This window comes from Myotis davidii, unplaced genomic scaffold (genome assembly GCF_000327345.1).
Source record: "Myotis davidii unplaced genomic scaffold, ASM32734v1 scaffold1439, whole genome shotgun sequence".
Lineage (NCBI taxonomy): Eukaryota > Metazoa > Chordata > Mammalia > Chiroptera > Vespertilionidae > Myotis > Myotis davidii.
In genome coordinates, this window is record NW_006292342.1 from 224,091 (window position 1) to 238,457 (window position 14,367).

General features: G+C 50.0%; 2 protein-coding genes across 2 annotated transcripts in view; both read left to right on the forward strand.

The window, feature by feature from the left end:
• Positions 1–1,899, forward strand: part of LOC102766172 (complement C3) — a 34,750-nt gene extending 32,851 nt beyond the window's left edge. Inside the window, exons 36-40 of the mRNA XM_006765815.1 lie at positions 31–120; positions 390–476; positions 560–649; positions 751–889; positions 1,266–1,899. Coding sequence (XP_006765878.1) covers positions 31–120; positions 390–476; positions 560–649; positions 751–889; positions 1,266–1,398 — 539 coding nt within the window. The 3' untranslated portion in view covers positions 1,399–1,899. The remainder of the gene's footprint in view (positions 1–30; positions 121–389; positions 477–559; positions 650–750; positions 890–1,265) is intronic.
• A 223-nt stretch (positions 1,900–2,122) lies between these two features.
• LOC102766444 (chromosome unknown open reading frame, human C19orf66) overlaps positions 2,123–14,367 on the forward strand; it is a 16,666-nt gene continuing 4,421 nt past the window's right edge. Inside the window, exon 1 of the mRNA XM_015565354.1 lies at positions 2,123–2,275. Coding sequence (XP_015420840.1) covers positions 2,123–2,275 — 153 coding nt within the window. The remainder of the gene's footprint in view (positions 2,276–14,367) is intronic.

Here is a 14,367-nt window from a genome sequence, read left to right on the forward strand (position 1 = left end):
AAGCCAAACGGGCACGCGCCGGTCTCGCAGCCCGGAGGTGCAGCTCCTTCTACAACCTGCCCACGGAGCGATCTGACCTGCGGAAGATCTGCTACAAAGATGTCTGCCGCTGTGCTGAGGGTGAGGTCATGGGGACGGAGGGCCAAGGCTGCCAGGCTGGGGGTCCAGAAGCCCTTGGTCACCTCCTGAGTGCCGCCCGGCTGATGAGTGTAGGCACGATAGGAAGACAGAGACACGGAGAGAGAAAAGGAGACCCAGAGGCAGATTGGCACACAAAGTCCCACCGAGGTTGGAGGAAGGCCAGGCGCAGGGACCTGGGGCCTGATGGGGGTCTGGTGGAAGGAAGCCCCTCCCCCAGCGCGCCAGAGCAGCTGCCCCTCCCCCTCCAGAACTGTGCCCGTCCCAGAAGAAGGACAGCAGCTGGATGAGGCAGGAGGAGCTCCAGCTGGCGGCCTGTGAGGCAGGCATGGACTTTGGTGAGTTGTGGGAATGGCAGGAGGCAGGAGGCCCACCTGCAGGCCGGACACCAACCCAAGCCCTCCTGTCCCGCCTTCCCCAGTGTTCAAGGCCAGGCTGGAGGCTGTGGAGGCCTCTGCCTCCAACCCCTACATCTACTACAACATGCAGCTCCAAGCCATCATCAAGAGTGGTACGTCCCAGGTGGCAGAAGCCATGGGTGGGTCCCTGCGCGGGGGGAGGGCCAGGCCTGTGCGTGCTCATTGGGCATACACTGGGTTTCCTCTCCTCCAGGCACGGACGCTGCTGCCATGCCCCTGGACATGAAGAAATTCGTCACCCATGCCTCCTGCCATGACTCGCTGGAGCTGCAGGAACAAGAGTCATACCTCATCATGGGCCGGACGTCAGACCTGTGGAGAGTCAAATCTGAGTACGTGGGGGCCTCCTGTGCCCTGGGGACTCAGCCCGGGCCCCCTCCCCTACTGCAGCCCAGTCCCTGGTGTCAAAATCTCTGTTGCATTTGTCAGTAGAGTCTTGGGTTTGAGAGCCACACCGAATGGAGGTGCAGGGAACACCACTCACACAGACGTTGTAGAAGGAGATGTAGATCGGTTTCCCAACGGGGGGTGGTAAAGAGTCAGAGGAAGGGGAGCCTTTTTCCATCCCCAGATGGCCCTGTGGCGTGGACACTATAGGCCGAGGCTCTGGGGGGCTGCCAAGCAGGGCAGAGGGACAAGGAAGGGAAGTGTCCATGCCTCTGGGGGTACCCGGCTCTCCTCACCTTCTTTGCTCTCCCTTACCCACAGTTACAACTATGTCCTGGGCAAGGAGACATTCCTCATGCATTGGCCAGCGGATGGGGATGTGAAAAAGAAGGAATTGCTGGGCCAACTGGAGGGATTTTCAGAGTACATGAGCACCCATGGCTGCAAGTCCTGAGACCCTGGGGCGTCCGCTGCTGTCGGGTTGTCTCCAGGCAGGCCCAGGCCATTGGGCTTAACCCCGGATAACGAGCATGGAACATCATACTCAAGCTCCAGACAACTGCTCCTGTTTCAACGTTCAGCGAGAGCCCTGCAGAGCCCGCCCTGGCATTGCTTGCACCTGCCTCCTCCTCTCTCCTACTCCATCCCAATCACACTGGCCTCCCTTGTGTCTTTTCAACACCCAAGTTGACTCCCACCTCAGGACCTTTGCACTTGCTGTCCCCTCTACGGGTACACCCTTTCTCCAGATAGCTGCGTGACCTGCACCCTTCCCTTATTCGGAGGAGGTATTTAAATGTCACCTCCTCAAAGCTACTTGCTTCAATAACATATCTAAAACAGACCCCCTCTCATCACACTCTCTTCCCTTACTCTGCTCTATTCCCTCAATAACACTTATAAATATATTGTATATGATATCCATTGGTTTGCTTATTAAAGGAGTGTTACCCCTGCCCAACAAGGTCCGCTCCTTAAGACCAGGGATGTATCTGTCTTGCTCCCTGCGGTATTCTGTTCCTACATCAGGGGCTGGTATACACTAGGTGCTCAAGAAATTGTTGTGAATGAATGAATGAATGAATGAATGAATTTGGTCCTCACCCTGCACCTGATCCTGAGGGAAGCTTGATGGGTAACCCCAGCAACTGGGGAGCCAAGACAAGGGGCAAAGGAGGATGAATGAGTTTCATCTTGTGGACTTGGGTGGGAGTGGGGAACCTGCCAAGCCAAGGCAGCAGCCCATCTGGCCCAGGGACACCCCAGGAATGCTGGAGGGACTGCGAGACTTCCAGAATGGCTTGAACTTGGTGTATGAGGAGGGGCTGAAGGTGAGAGGGAGGAAGAGAAAGATGGGACTGAGGAGGCTGACTTCCTAAAGGACTTTGAATGCCAGGCTATAGGGCTTGGTCATTACCAAGGGCAGTGGGTGCCACTGAAGGCTTTTGAAGCAGCAGAGGAACTTTCCAGGCCTGAGGTAGAAGGCCCAGCTGGTTGATGGGTGGAAATGGAGTTGATGGCACAAGACCTGAGGGGACGGCTGGAGAGTTGTTGTGAGTGTTCAATAAACATTTACACCTGCCGGCATGGCTCGGTGGTTAAGCAACCGTTATAATGTACCCCGCGAATCACACAAGGGCGCCTCAAGAAATCGAATTAAAGAGTCACATTTATCGCAAATCCGGGACTATGAATGAATTTGGTCCTCACCCTGCACCTGATCGCATAGTGCCCTCCCCAGCCCCAACTCCAGACTTACATAGGCAAAGATCACAAAGGTATTGATTACATCCCAGGGTTTGGAATGAGGAGCCTGGTTTGCAAAAAGCAGTTTACAGACTTAAGCATGTTATCTAAATTATAGTTTTGGGTCCCGGGATCACTGAGTTGACAGAAACACATTATCTAGAGCCCTCGGGCCTTGGGACCACTGAGTCAACAGAGATACGTTATCTGGAGCCCTCTGACCTCGGGATAATTGTGCTGTCCTTCCCAGGTACAGAAGAATGTGCTTTGATAACCAGTATGACCACAACCAATGGGATATTCACATTACAATCAAAGGTTATCAATCGAATGGGATAATTTATATAATTCAGAAAATCAAAATAACTTTTCTATTATTTTAGCAAGCAAATAAGTACAGAAACCAAATAGCAGAGTTAAAGTTAAACTATAGTTTCTACCTGAGATGATTGCTACCATACTTCATGTCAACCTATAAAGCAGGAGATCACAGTTCGATTCCCAGTCAGGGCACATGCTTGGGTTTCAGACACGATCCCCAGTAGGGGGTGTGCAAGAGGCAGTCGATCAATGAATCCCATCATTGATGTTTCTATCTCACCCTCTCCTTTCCTCTCTGAAATCAATGAAAATATAACACACACACACAGGAGGGAGGGAACTAAATAGTGGTTCTACATTCCACTTGAAGTGGTAAAAATATTAATTCTAAGTAGACCATGCAAACTACAGTATGTATATTGTGGTCACTAGAGCTACCATTAAAGATAATAAAAACTCAATAGCTAAATTCATTCTAAAAATATTCAAATAATCCAAAAGCATGCAAGAAAAAAAAAAGAGAGAGAAGAAGAACGCAAAGGAGATACGCAGAAAATAAATAATAAAATGGTGGACCTACATTCAACCATATCCCTCGAACCTTGAGATGACAGCAGTCCTAGCTGCCACCACGGCTGCCACCGGTGAGAAACCTTAACGCTGAGGCACTTTGCTAAGTAAGCTGTGCCCAGATTCCTGGCCCACGGGAACCACGAGGAAATGACGGTTTGTTGTTTTCAGCTGCCGCCTTTGGAGATAAGTTGTGACGCAGCAGTGGATGATGAACACAGTGGCCATCTCTGGGAAACACAGCCGCCGCCACCTGGTCCCGGCCAGCATTCCTGTGAGGTTGAGATCTCTCAATGAGCCTGCATCAGTCTTCGCTCTCGTCGCAGGCCTGGTCTCTCTGCCCCGCTCAAGCTTGGCGAAGCCGCACCATCACCCAGTGGCCGGCCCATGGTGACTAGGTAAAGAGGGAGGATTTACTCCCAGACGGTTTTACCCCAGGTCTCCAGGGTCTGGTCACGTTGGCATGCACTTTCCTTCTCCAAAAGGAGATGTCTTAAGAATGATAACCAGCCTGGGACGGTGTTTCCGGTTTGTTTGTTTACACAGTTTTTGTTTTTAATATATTTTTATTGATTTTTTACAGAGAAGAAGGGAGAGGGATAGACAGAAACGTCGATGAGAGAGAAACATGGATCAGCTGCCTCCTGCACGCCCCCTACTGGGGATGGAGCCCTCAACCAAGGTACATGCCCTTGACCGGAATCGAACCCGGGACACTTCAGTCCACAGGCCAATGCTCTATCCACTGAGCCAAACCCTGGTCAAGGGCATGTACCTGGGTTGCAGGTTGGATTCCCAGCCCTGATCAGGGCACCTTCAGGAGACAACCAATCCATGCATCTCTCTCACATCGATGTTTCTCTCTCTCCCTCCCTCCTTCCCTCCTTTCCACACTTTCTAAAAATCAATAAAAAAATATATATTCAGGTGAAGATTAACAAAAAAAAAAAAAAGGAAGAAAAAGAATGCGAACCACAGTTTCCCTGTCTGCTGTCCACGTTCCCACACTGACTGCATTGCCCCACCGCCGCTCAGTACGTCTCACCACTACTCTCTCCTCCATTGGAATGGCAGCTCCTGGTCTGTTTCCCGCTCCACCAGAGTAATTGTGGAGGAAGACTGTCCCATGACGTGGCCACTGCCAACCCTCAGGCCAGGTCCAGCACAGAGACTGTTCCCCATAAATCCCTTAGAGATCGTGTCTGACCCCTCCCCTCTGCCCCAGACATGCTGGTCCCAGGAACAGGCCCTGGCCCTGCCCCGGCCAAGTATGTAAGGCATTTTCTCCGTATGTTTTCCCCTTTTCTGGGGCAGCTCACGCCCCAGGCCCACATCCACCCTGCCCTGTCCTAATAGCCCTCTAGGACCCGCCACATGGCACGGAGGCGCTCCATGTCACGTTGCCGCCCCCCAGGGAGCCCCACATGGTGATACACTCTCGATGTGAAGATGGAGTTGGTGGCCTCTTTCTCTGGCCTCTCAGCTCTGGGACATTTTATGTCACAGGAATGTCTGGCACTCAGCATTTACTGAATACAGAAGACCTGCATCCCGCGGAGGGAGAAGTGGAAAGTCCTGCTTTTCCTCCTTCTCCCACCCCAAGGCCAGGCCCGGAGGTTCTCGCACTCACACACCACCTCCTCTGCATGCTGCCCAGGCGGCCCTCCACCCCACCAGGACGTCCCAGGGGGCACTGTGATCTCTTTGTTGATGCTCCTGGGAACTTGAAGGCAGAGTGGGTATCTCCTGTGTGTCTCGTTCTCTCCTCCAGCCCTACAGTAGGCACAAGTGCTATGATCCCATTTTACGGATGAGCAAACAAAACCCATCTGTGGACTCGGGGTCATAAGTGGCAGAGAGGCATGTTGAACTCGATCTGAATCCCCCTCCCCCATGCCTTAAAACAAAACTCAACACAAACTTTTTTAAAATATATATATTTTTATTGATTTCATCCTTGAAGCATTATGCGTTTTCCATTGCCATGGAGATACTCTTCATCTTGAGATGAGTAAATTGTCGCCGTCACCTTCCACACAAAGCTCCTCACACTTCAGCTGTCACCGTGCAGATTCATACGGAAAATACATTTTAAGCAGTGGCATCAAAAGTAGAGAGAGAAACATTGATGCGAAAGAGACACATCAATTGTTTGCCTCCTGCACACACCAGACAGGGGCTGGGGGCCAAAACTGAGGTATGTGCCCTTGACCGGAATTGAACCTGCGACCCTTCAGTCCACAGGCCAATGCTCCATCCACTGAGCCAAACCAGCCAAGGGGTCAACACAAACATGTATTGAGTACATAAGTGCAGGCTCTGGTCTAAGCACTTCACACACACTAACGTCTTTTCTTCTCCCAGCAACTCCGTGAGGTGGGGGCTGCTGTTCCTCCCATTTTGTAAATGACAAGGCAGAGGCCCTGAAATGGAGCGCCCAGCAACAAGGATCCTCTTCTGATCCCAAACCTGCCTGCTCAGACACCTAGACATATTTTAAAGCTATTGCTGTTCTTTGAACAGCATTATCATGAAATCAGATAGAAAAATAAGTAGTTTAAAGAAAAATCGGGATGAGTATAAATTAAATTTAATGGGGATTAGCCCTGGCCAGTTTGGCTCAGTGGATAGAGCATCGGCCTACAGACTGAAGGGTCCCAGGTTGGATTCCGGTGAAGGGCACCTACTTCGGTTGCAGGCTCAATCCCTGGCCCTGGTCGGGGCACATGTGGGAGGCAACTAGTGGATGTGTCTCTCTCACATCAATGTTTCTCTCTCTCTGTCTTCCCCCCTCCCTTCCACTCTCTCTAAAAATCAATGGAAAAATATCTTCAGGTGAGGATTAACAACAACAACAAAAAATTAATAGGTGTTACCCCAGGGGCAAGGTCAATGAGATACCCTCTTCTATTATTATTATTATTATTAATTTATTATCATTATTATTTAAGAATACATGAAGAAATTCTAGCAAAAGAATTCCCCCAAAGGGAGACATATAGGAAAGAGAATGTGCCCCACCTTTCTCTTCCTCAGGAACCAGAGCTGTCCACTATTTTCTCCCACATCCTGTGTCCCCTGGGCCCCATGGTCACAGGCAAAACCATAACTTAATGCTTTCTTTTCCTGTGTATACACAGTTCCCCTTTCTAAACCAGACATTTCGTAATGTTTAACTTTTGCACTCAGGGAGGAAAAGGCAAAGGATCCTGTTGTTTTGTTTTATGGGGAGGGAGCTATCCATGAATTTGAAATTGCAAAATTAAAATATAAAGAGATGAGCCAAAACTGGTTTGGCTCAGTGGATAGAGTGTCGGCCTGCGGACTGAAAGGTCCTGGGTTCGATTCCGGTCAAGAGCATGTACCTGGGTTGCGGGCACTTCCCCAGTGGGGAGTGTGCAGGAGGCAGCTGATCGATGTTTCTCTCTCATCGATGTTTCTAACTATCTCTCTCCCTCCCTCTCTGTAAAAACTCAATAAAATATATTAAATATATATATATATATATGAAGAGATGAAAATGACCTGGCTATCCCAGCCCTCAGAGCTAAGGGGTTGGTGTGGGCACCTCATTCGCCTTCCCAGCACCTTTCCGCGAGCTCTCTGGAATACAGGATCAAAGTTTAGCTGTGGGCCCTGGCTGGTGTGCTCAGTGGTTAGAGCATTAGCTCATTCACCAGCATCATGGGTTCGATTCCCAGTCAAGGGCACGTACCTGTATTGCAGGTCAGGGTGCATGCAGGAGGCAACCAGTCGATGTGTCTCTCTTACATCAGTCTCTCTCTCTCTCTCTCTCTCCCCCCACACCTCCTTCCCTTCCACTCTCTCTGAAAAGCAATGGGAAACATCCTCAGGTGAGGATTAACAACAACAAGAAGCAAGCACAGGTCCCTGATGGGTTGTTTGACGTCTCCTAAATCCAGTGTGTATTTGACACTAGCAGCACATCTGGATTAAGACCTGCCACATTCAAGGGCCCAGATGCCAATGGCGCCCCTGTCGGGCAGCACAGGCCCACAGGGTTTATCCATACCAGCTCCCGGCACCCTCACAGCAACTCTATTCCCATCTCAGACGGCAACACTGAGGCCCGGAAGGGTCAGGCACCTGCTCAGAGAGCCGCCATGGACCCAACCTCAGCTGCCTGGTTCCAAGTGCACCCTTGACCTCCATATTTCTCATCTTCAGGTTCAGCTTGAAGGGGCATTGCAGCCAGGGGGCCACGCCACTTCTGAGCTGGTGCCCTGCACGGACTGCTTCATCGCTCTGAAACTCAGGCTCCTCGTCCGTAAAAGGGACAGTGGCACCTGAGAAAGATGGCTTGTTAGGCTCAAGCCCAGAGGACACCCCAGTCAGCCTGGCACCCAGCGAACCCTGGATACACGCGGGGTTTTTGCTGCTGTGACTTCTCCACTCACCGAATCCATCTGAGCAGAGCCCCAGACGAGTTACCCAACTTGTGCACATAATGCATTCCTGGAAATGTGTTGGAATCCGGTTTCGCAAAACTCGAACAACAGATCCCTGTGCTGTAAAGGGCATTCTATTTACTGAGTACTACGCACATTATGAAATCCCAGATTACTTCCTACCAGTTAAGTGTCATTGTCAACGATACATTTCCATGCTCCGGCCAGTGTGGCTCGTTTGGATCGTCATCTTGTACACCACAAGGTGGCGGATTCAACTCTCAATCAGGGAACATAGCCAGGTTTCAGGTTGGATCCCTGATCAGGGCCCATGTGGAGGCAACCAATCGATGTTTTTCCCTCATATGGATGTCTCTCTCTCTCAATCTCTCTCCCACTTCTTCTCTCTAAAATAAAATTTAAAAGTTATATTTTAAAAACACAAAAAACAATAACAAAAAAAGTTCTATTTCCAGGGTTTCATACATGTTGTTTAAAAATAATTGGATTAAAATAATAATAATGATAATTGGATTTACCATACTGTGCATATTTTGGTTCTAATTACCAAAGTGATGGAAGTTTGTTGCTGAAAATAACTCAATTGTTAGAGAACTATGCAATGTGGAAAGGACAGGTGGTGTGGAGACCCACATGCAGAAATGCCCACAGGTGGTTTATGGTGCCCAGGAAGGGATAGTGCCCCCAAGGTTGGCAAGGCCCCAGCTGTCAAAGCATCGGAATACAGAAAGTGGAAGAAAGGGTTGGTTCCACATGTGCAATGCCTTCATAGGTTTCTCCAAGTTGCCTCGCCAAAGGTTCTGCCAAGCATCCGGGGCTGGAATGGCCCCGGTGAGGTCCGTGAGGTCGAGACGGCTCCAGTGAGGCCGGGACGGCCCCCGTGAGGTTGAAACGGCCCCAGTTAGGTTGAAATGGCCCAAGTGAGGCCAGGACGGCCCCGATGAGGTCGGGATGCCCCTGGAAAGGTCAAGATGGCCCCCGTGAGTTTGGGACAGCCCTGGTGAGGTTGAAACGCCCCGGTGAGGCTGGGACGACCCTGGTGAGGCTGGGACGGCCCCGGTGAGGCCGAAACGGCCCCGGTGAAGTCGGAATGGCCCCGGGGAGGTTGAGACGGGCCCGGGGAGGTTGGGACGGGCCCGGTGAGGTCGGGATATTAAACTGGATTATTTAACTCCAGCTAAGCTCCACCTAGCTTTATTCCAATATTCTATGATCATGAACTATTTATATTAAAAGGTATAAGGAGTTACCTTAGAACCAATGGACAACTATTACATCTGGACCCTTTGCATTATACAATGAAGCTTATAACAAGAATTAGAAAGTCATTAACGACACTTGGCAGAGGTGATCCACAGAGTGGGAGAAGAGAAAGGTCATAGAGATTAAAAAATGGGTATCCTCAGGGGGGGATTATAGGAAGGAGCAGAAGACAGTTAAGATTATATAAATTGTATCATTGTTTCTGTTTTTTAAATTTTTAATTGAATTGTTAGGCATGGAATGTATTTTTATATTTTAGTACTTGACTTAAAGTTAGGTACTAAATAAATGTTTAGTTGAAGAGAGTTGCTATTTTGGTAGAATTATATCAAATTACCTGTAGATGTTGAAATGGCCCCAGTGAGGTAGGGATAGCCCTGGCGAGGTAGGGATGGCCCCAGTGCAGTCGGGACGGCCCCCGTGAGGTCAAGACAGCCCTGGTGAGGACGAAACGGCCCCGGTGAGGTTGGGACGGCTCCAGTGAGGTTGGGACAGATAATGGGGACCAGTATAGACTGATGAACAGGCGTAGATACAGAGGCAGAGCAGCATTGAACAGACTGTCAAACTACAGCGGGAAGCCTGGGGAGGGTTTGGGGGGGGAGGGCGTTAAGAGATGAACCGAAGGACTTGTATGCATGCATATAAGAATAACCAATGGACACAAGACACTAGGGGGTAGGGGTGGCCAGGGGAATCTCAAGGGGGGGGGAGGAGACATATGTAATACTCTTTGTAATACTTCAAGAAATAAAAATTATTTTTAAAAAAGGTTCTGCCAAGGGACACCCCCTCCAACACTTTGGAGCTTTTCCATTTCCCACACCCCCATTTCTGGCCGTTCCCAAGGTCTTCATTTGGTCAAACTGAGGGGGAGACTGACGAGATTGCAAATAGCACACACATGCTCCAGTTGTGTCCACTTCCTCCATAATTAAACAAATGGTCACCAGCTTAGGCCTCTAAGGGTTCAGCTGAAGAGTTGCTTTCGGGTCAAGATTTGCTGCTGTTGGCACAAACTTTACCTCCCCCCCTTCTCCTTTCTCCTTAATCACACTGACCTTTAGCTTCCTGCAATGAACCAAATCCCTTCCCACCTCCGGACCTTTGCACATGCTGCTCCCTCTGCCATGAACGCCTTCGCTTAGGTAACTCCTATTCACCCCTTGAGCAGATTATTGCAATTAGAAGGGGGAAAAAACCCCACTGTTTTTCCATTTGTAATAATACTAGAGGCCCGGTGGGGTCCCTCAGCCTGGCCTGCGGGGATTGGGCTGAAACCAGCTCTCTGACATCCCCCGAGGGGTCCTGTATTGTGAGAGGGTGCAGGCCAGGCCGAGGGACCCCACCTGTGCACAATTGGGGCCAGGGAGGGACCATGGAGGGCTCCAGGGCGTGTCCAGTCCATCTCACCCAGTCCTGATCGGCCAGACCCCAGCAGCAAGCTAACCTACCAGTTGGAGTGTCTGCCCCCTGGTGGTCAGTGCACATCATAGCAACTGGTTGAATGGTCCAATGAATGGTGGGACACTTAGCATATTAGGCTTTTATTTTATAGGATGACCAGCTTCATAGTGTTACTATGAGGATCAGAGGAGGTACATAGTTTAAAACACTTGGCACAGTGTTTCAGAAAGTTCTAGGATTCAAATCAAGAAGCACCTCCCCAATGAAGCCCTCCCTGACCACCCTCCTCAGGTCAGGTTCCCATGTGTTATCCTTTCTCGTGGATCTCTCCATTTGGGAAGGGGGGAATATACCATAAATATGATTAAATAACTGCTTGCAATATTATCTGCTTTATGTTTCTCTTTCCCATTAAGACCATGACTCTGGAAGGGCAGAAATGGTGCCCAGCACCAAGCCCTCCCCGTCAGAAGCACTTGATACATTCTGTCAAATTAATGAGTAGCCCTAGCTGGTTTGGCTCAGTGGATAGAAAATCGGCCTGCAGACTGAAGGGTCCCGGGTTTGATTCCGGTTAAGGGCATGTGCCCAGGTTGTGGGCTTGATCCCCAGGAGGAGGCATGCAGGAGGCAGCCAATCAATGCTTCTCTCTCATTATTGATGTTTCTAGCTCTCTCTCCCTCTCCCTTCCTCTCTGAAATCAATAAAAATATATTTTAAAACAAAAAAAAATTAATGAATGCATGAATCAAATAAGCTGCATCTGTGACTCAATTATACTAAAGTGTCAGAGGCGACACTTCTTATCACTGTTATCAGCCTATCCATTTCCTCCCTTTCCACACCTTTTTATAAAGACAAAGGATAAAATGTCAAAATGCTCACACCACTGCACAAACAAGCCACATCTGGCCAGGCCAAGATGGCCCCAAATCTCAAACAGAATTATTGGTGGGTAGGCAGCGCCCCCATGTGATCGCTGGGAATGTTTGATTTCGTGTTTATTACAATGCTATTCTGTTTGTCCTTCCAGATCAGCTCCCTGGCTCCTCCCCCAAGTCTGTGCCTGGGTATGGGCTGCTCCCTTACCGGCCTTGTTTTCTGATGCAATCACTGAGTGCTCCAGCAGGAGAGGGGAGGGTGGGAGGAGAGAGAGGGCATAGGCTGGATCTAGTGACTCAATTTTAGAGTTCAGAGGTGAAACCATGTAACTTCCCAGGCTAGGTCATAAAAAGACACTACTTTTGCCCTAGCCGGTTTGCTCAGTGGCTAAAGTGCCAGCCTGCAGTCTGAAGGGTCCAGGGTTCGATTCCAGTCAAGGGTACATGGTGGTGGGCTCCATCCCCAGTAGGGGGTGTGCAAGGGACAGCCAATCAATGATTCTCTCTCATCATTGATGTTTCTCTCTCTCCCTCTCCCTTTCTCTCTGAAATCAATAAAAAATATTATTTTAAGAAAGAAAAGAAAAGAAAATTTAAAAAGATACAACTTTCACCTGGTTTTCCTTCTCTTGGATCGCTTGCTCTGGGGAGGCCCACTGCCAAAATGGGTGTATCCCCAAACACCTCCAGAAGGGAGAAATTAAGGCATTCCACCAACAATCAGCATTCACCTGCCAACCATGTGATGAGCCATCTAGGGAGCAGATCCTTCAGATGACTGACCCCAGCCCTTCAGATGACTGCAGCCCCCACCGACACCTTGATTGCAACCCTGAGAGAGACCCTGAGCCAGAAAAGCTTGGGAAAGATGCTCCTGGATTCTTAACCCACGAAAACTATGAAATAACGCTTGGGGAGATTCGTTAGGCAGCAGTAGAGTAGACAACGACTACGACTACAACCGCTAACAATAGCCCCATGCTTCTGCCCCAGGGCCTTTGCACTTACTATTGGCTCTGTCTGGAACTCCCACCCACACACACCTCCTTCAGGTCTTCCCTCAGATAGTACTTCCCACCACCTTCCCTGACCCCCTTTCTCCATCTCCCTACGTCTGTCTACCTCGCTAGAAGGCCAGCTCTTTCTTTTGTCCCATGCTCTGTCCACAGTACCTGAAACAGTGCCTGGCACAGAGTAAGCACTCCATGTGGTGGCCATTATTATGAGAATCTAACATTCCTGATTCTTGTCATAGTTAGATCAGTCTCCCACCTGTTTCCTGCCCAGTGGGTGTCCACCCTAACTAGCTGTGACCTCCCCCTCCATTGGTTAAGTAGCAATTGGCAACAATAATAAGAAAGCCCCTGCATGTCTCCCCACTTCCCTCTGGTTAAAAATCCCAGGTCCTCTGTACAACCTACAGGCCCCCATCCCTGCCTTAAAATTCCACCATCAGCCACACAGAATCCTGAACTGTTTACAATCACTAATAGTCTCCACAGCCACAAAGCTTTGGGGATCAAGCAGAAAACGTTAGCGTAGCTATTTTTAAAAATATGTTTTTATTGATTTCACAGAGGAAGAGAGAGAAACATCAATGATGAGAATTGTTGACTGCCTCCTGCACACCCCACACCAGGGATGGAGCCCAAAACCCGGGCATATGCCCTTGACCGGAATTGAACCCGGGACCCTTCAGTCTGCAGGCTGACACTCTATCCTATCCGCTGAGCCAAACCGGCTAGGACAGAGTAGCTATTTTTAATCTCATATTTGTTTGCTAAAGAATATCTTTATGTAATAAACATAGTATTATAAAATAATCTACAGAATTTATTGGCGTAACTGTACTTGTATATTATTTGTAAGTAAATATCCAGCTGGGGGTGAAGCTTCAACATTTTTACTGATGGGGTGCACAATTGGAAAACAAATTTAGAATCATTTATCCTAATGCAATTGCCCTCCGCCCCCTGACCCCCGCCCCCGTCCCCCACCCCCTACCCAGGACACCTGGCATTGTCGGGAGACATTTTCAGTTGTCAACCACTGGGGGAGGGAGGGGTGCCTCTGGCATCTAAGGGTGGAGGCCAGGGATGCAGGTCAACATCCCACAGTGCACAGAGCAGGCTCCAGCACAAATAACTCTCCAGCCCAAAATGTCACTAGTGAGGAGGTTGAGAAGCCTGGCCTAATGCACCGGACTCTCTCTTGATTCCGGCGTCTTGGCACCGGCTGCTTCCTTCTCCCCACTCTTCCTCACCTAGCTAAAACCTCAAAGCTCAAGCCGCCCCCTCCTCCAAGAAGCCATCCCTGCCGCCTATAAGCTGGGCCAGAGCCCCTCCTAAGGGCCCCTCCAGCCCCCTGTGCTGAGCGGGTAAGAATCAGCTTGGACCCAGGGAGTCTCAACCTTTAGATTTACAATGCAAATCCCTGCAGCCGCTGACCGCCGGGTTCGGCCGCCTGCTGGGACCAGGTGCTTTTCACCAGCACCTCCCCCATGCCCCAAGGCCTGTCCCTGGGAACCCGCAGCGGCGGCAGCCCGGTGCTAGTTCGCCTACTAGTTTGCTTGCGAGGATTCCACCCGGGGTCTCAAATCCTGGCAAATATACACACGCGCGCGCGCACACACACACACACACACACACACACACGTAGGATGTAGTCACTATTTTCATCCCCATTTTACAGAGGAGTACACTGAGGTTCAGAGGGGACCTGGCCAGAGACTCAAGAAAGACGTGGGGGTCCAGGTCCTCATTAGCGCCTGATCCCGGGGGAAGGGGAGAGGGCGAGGAGCTGAGG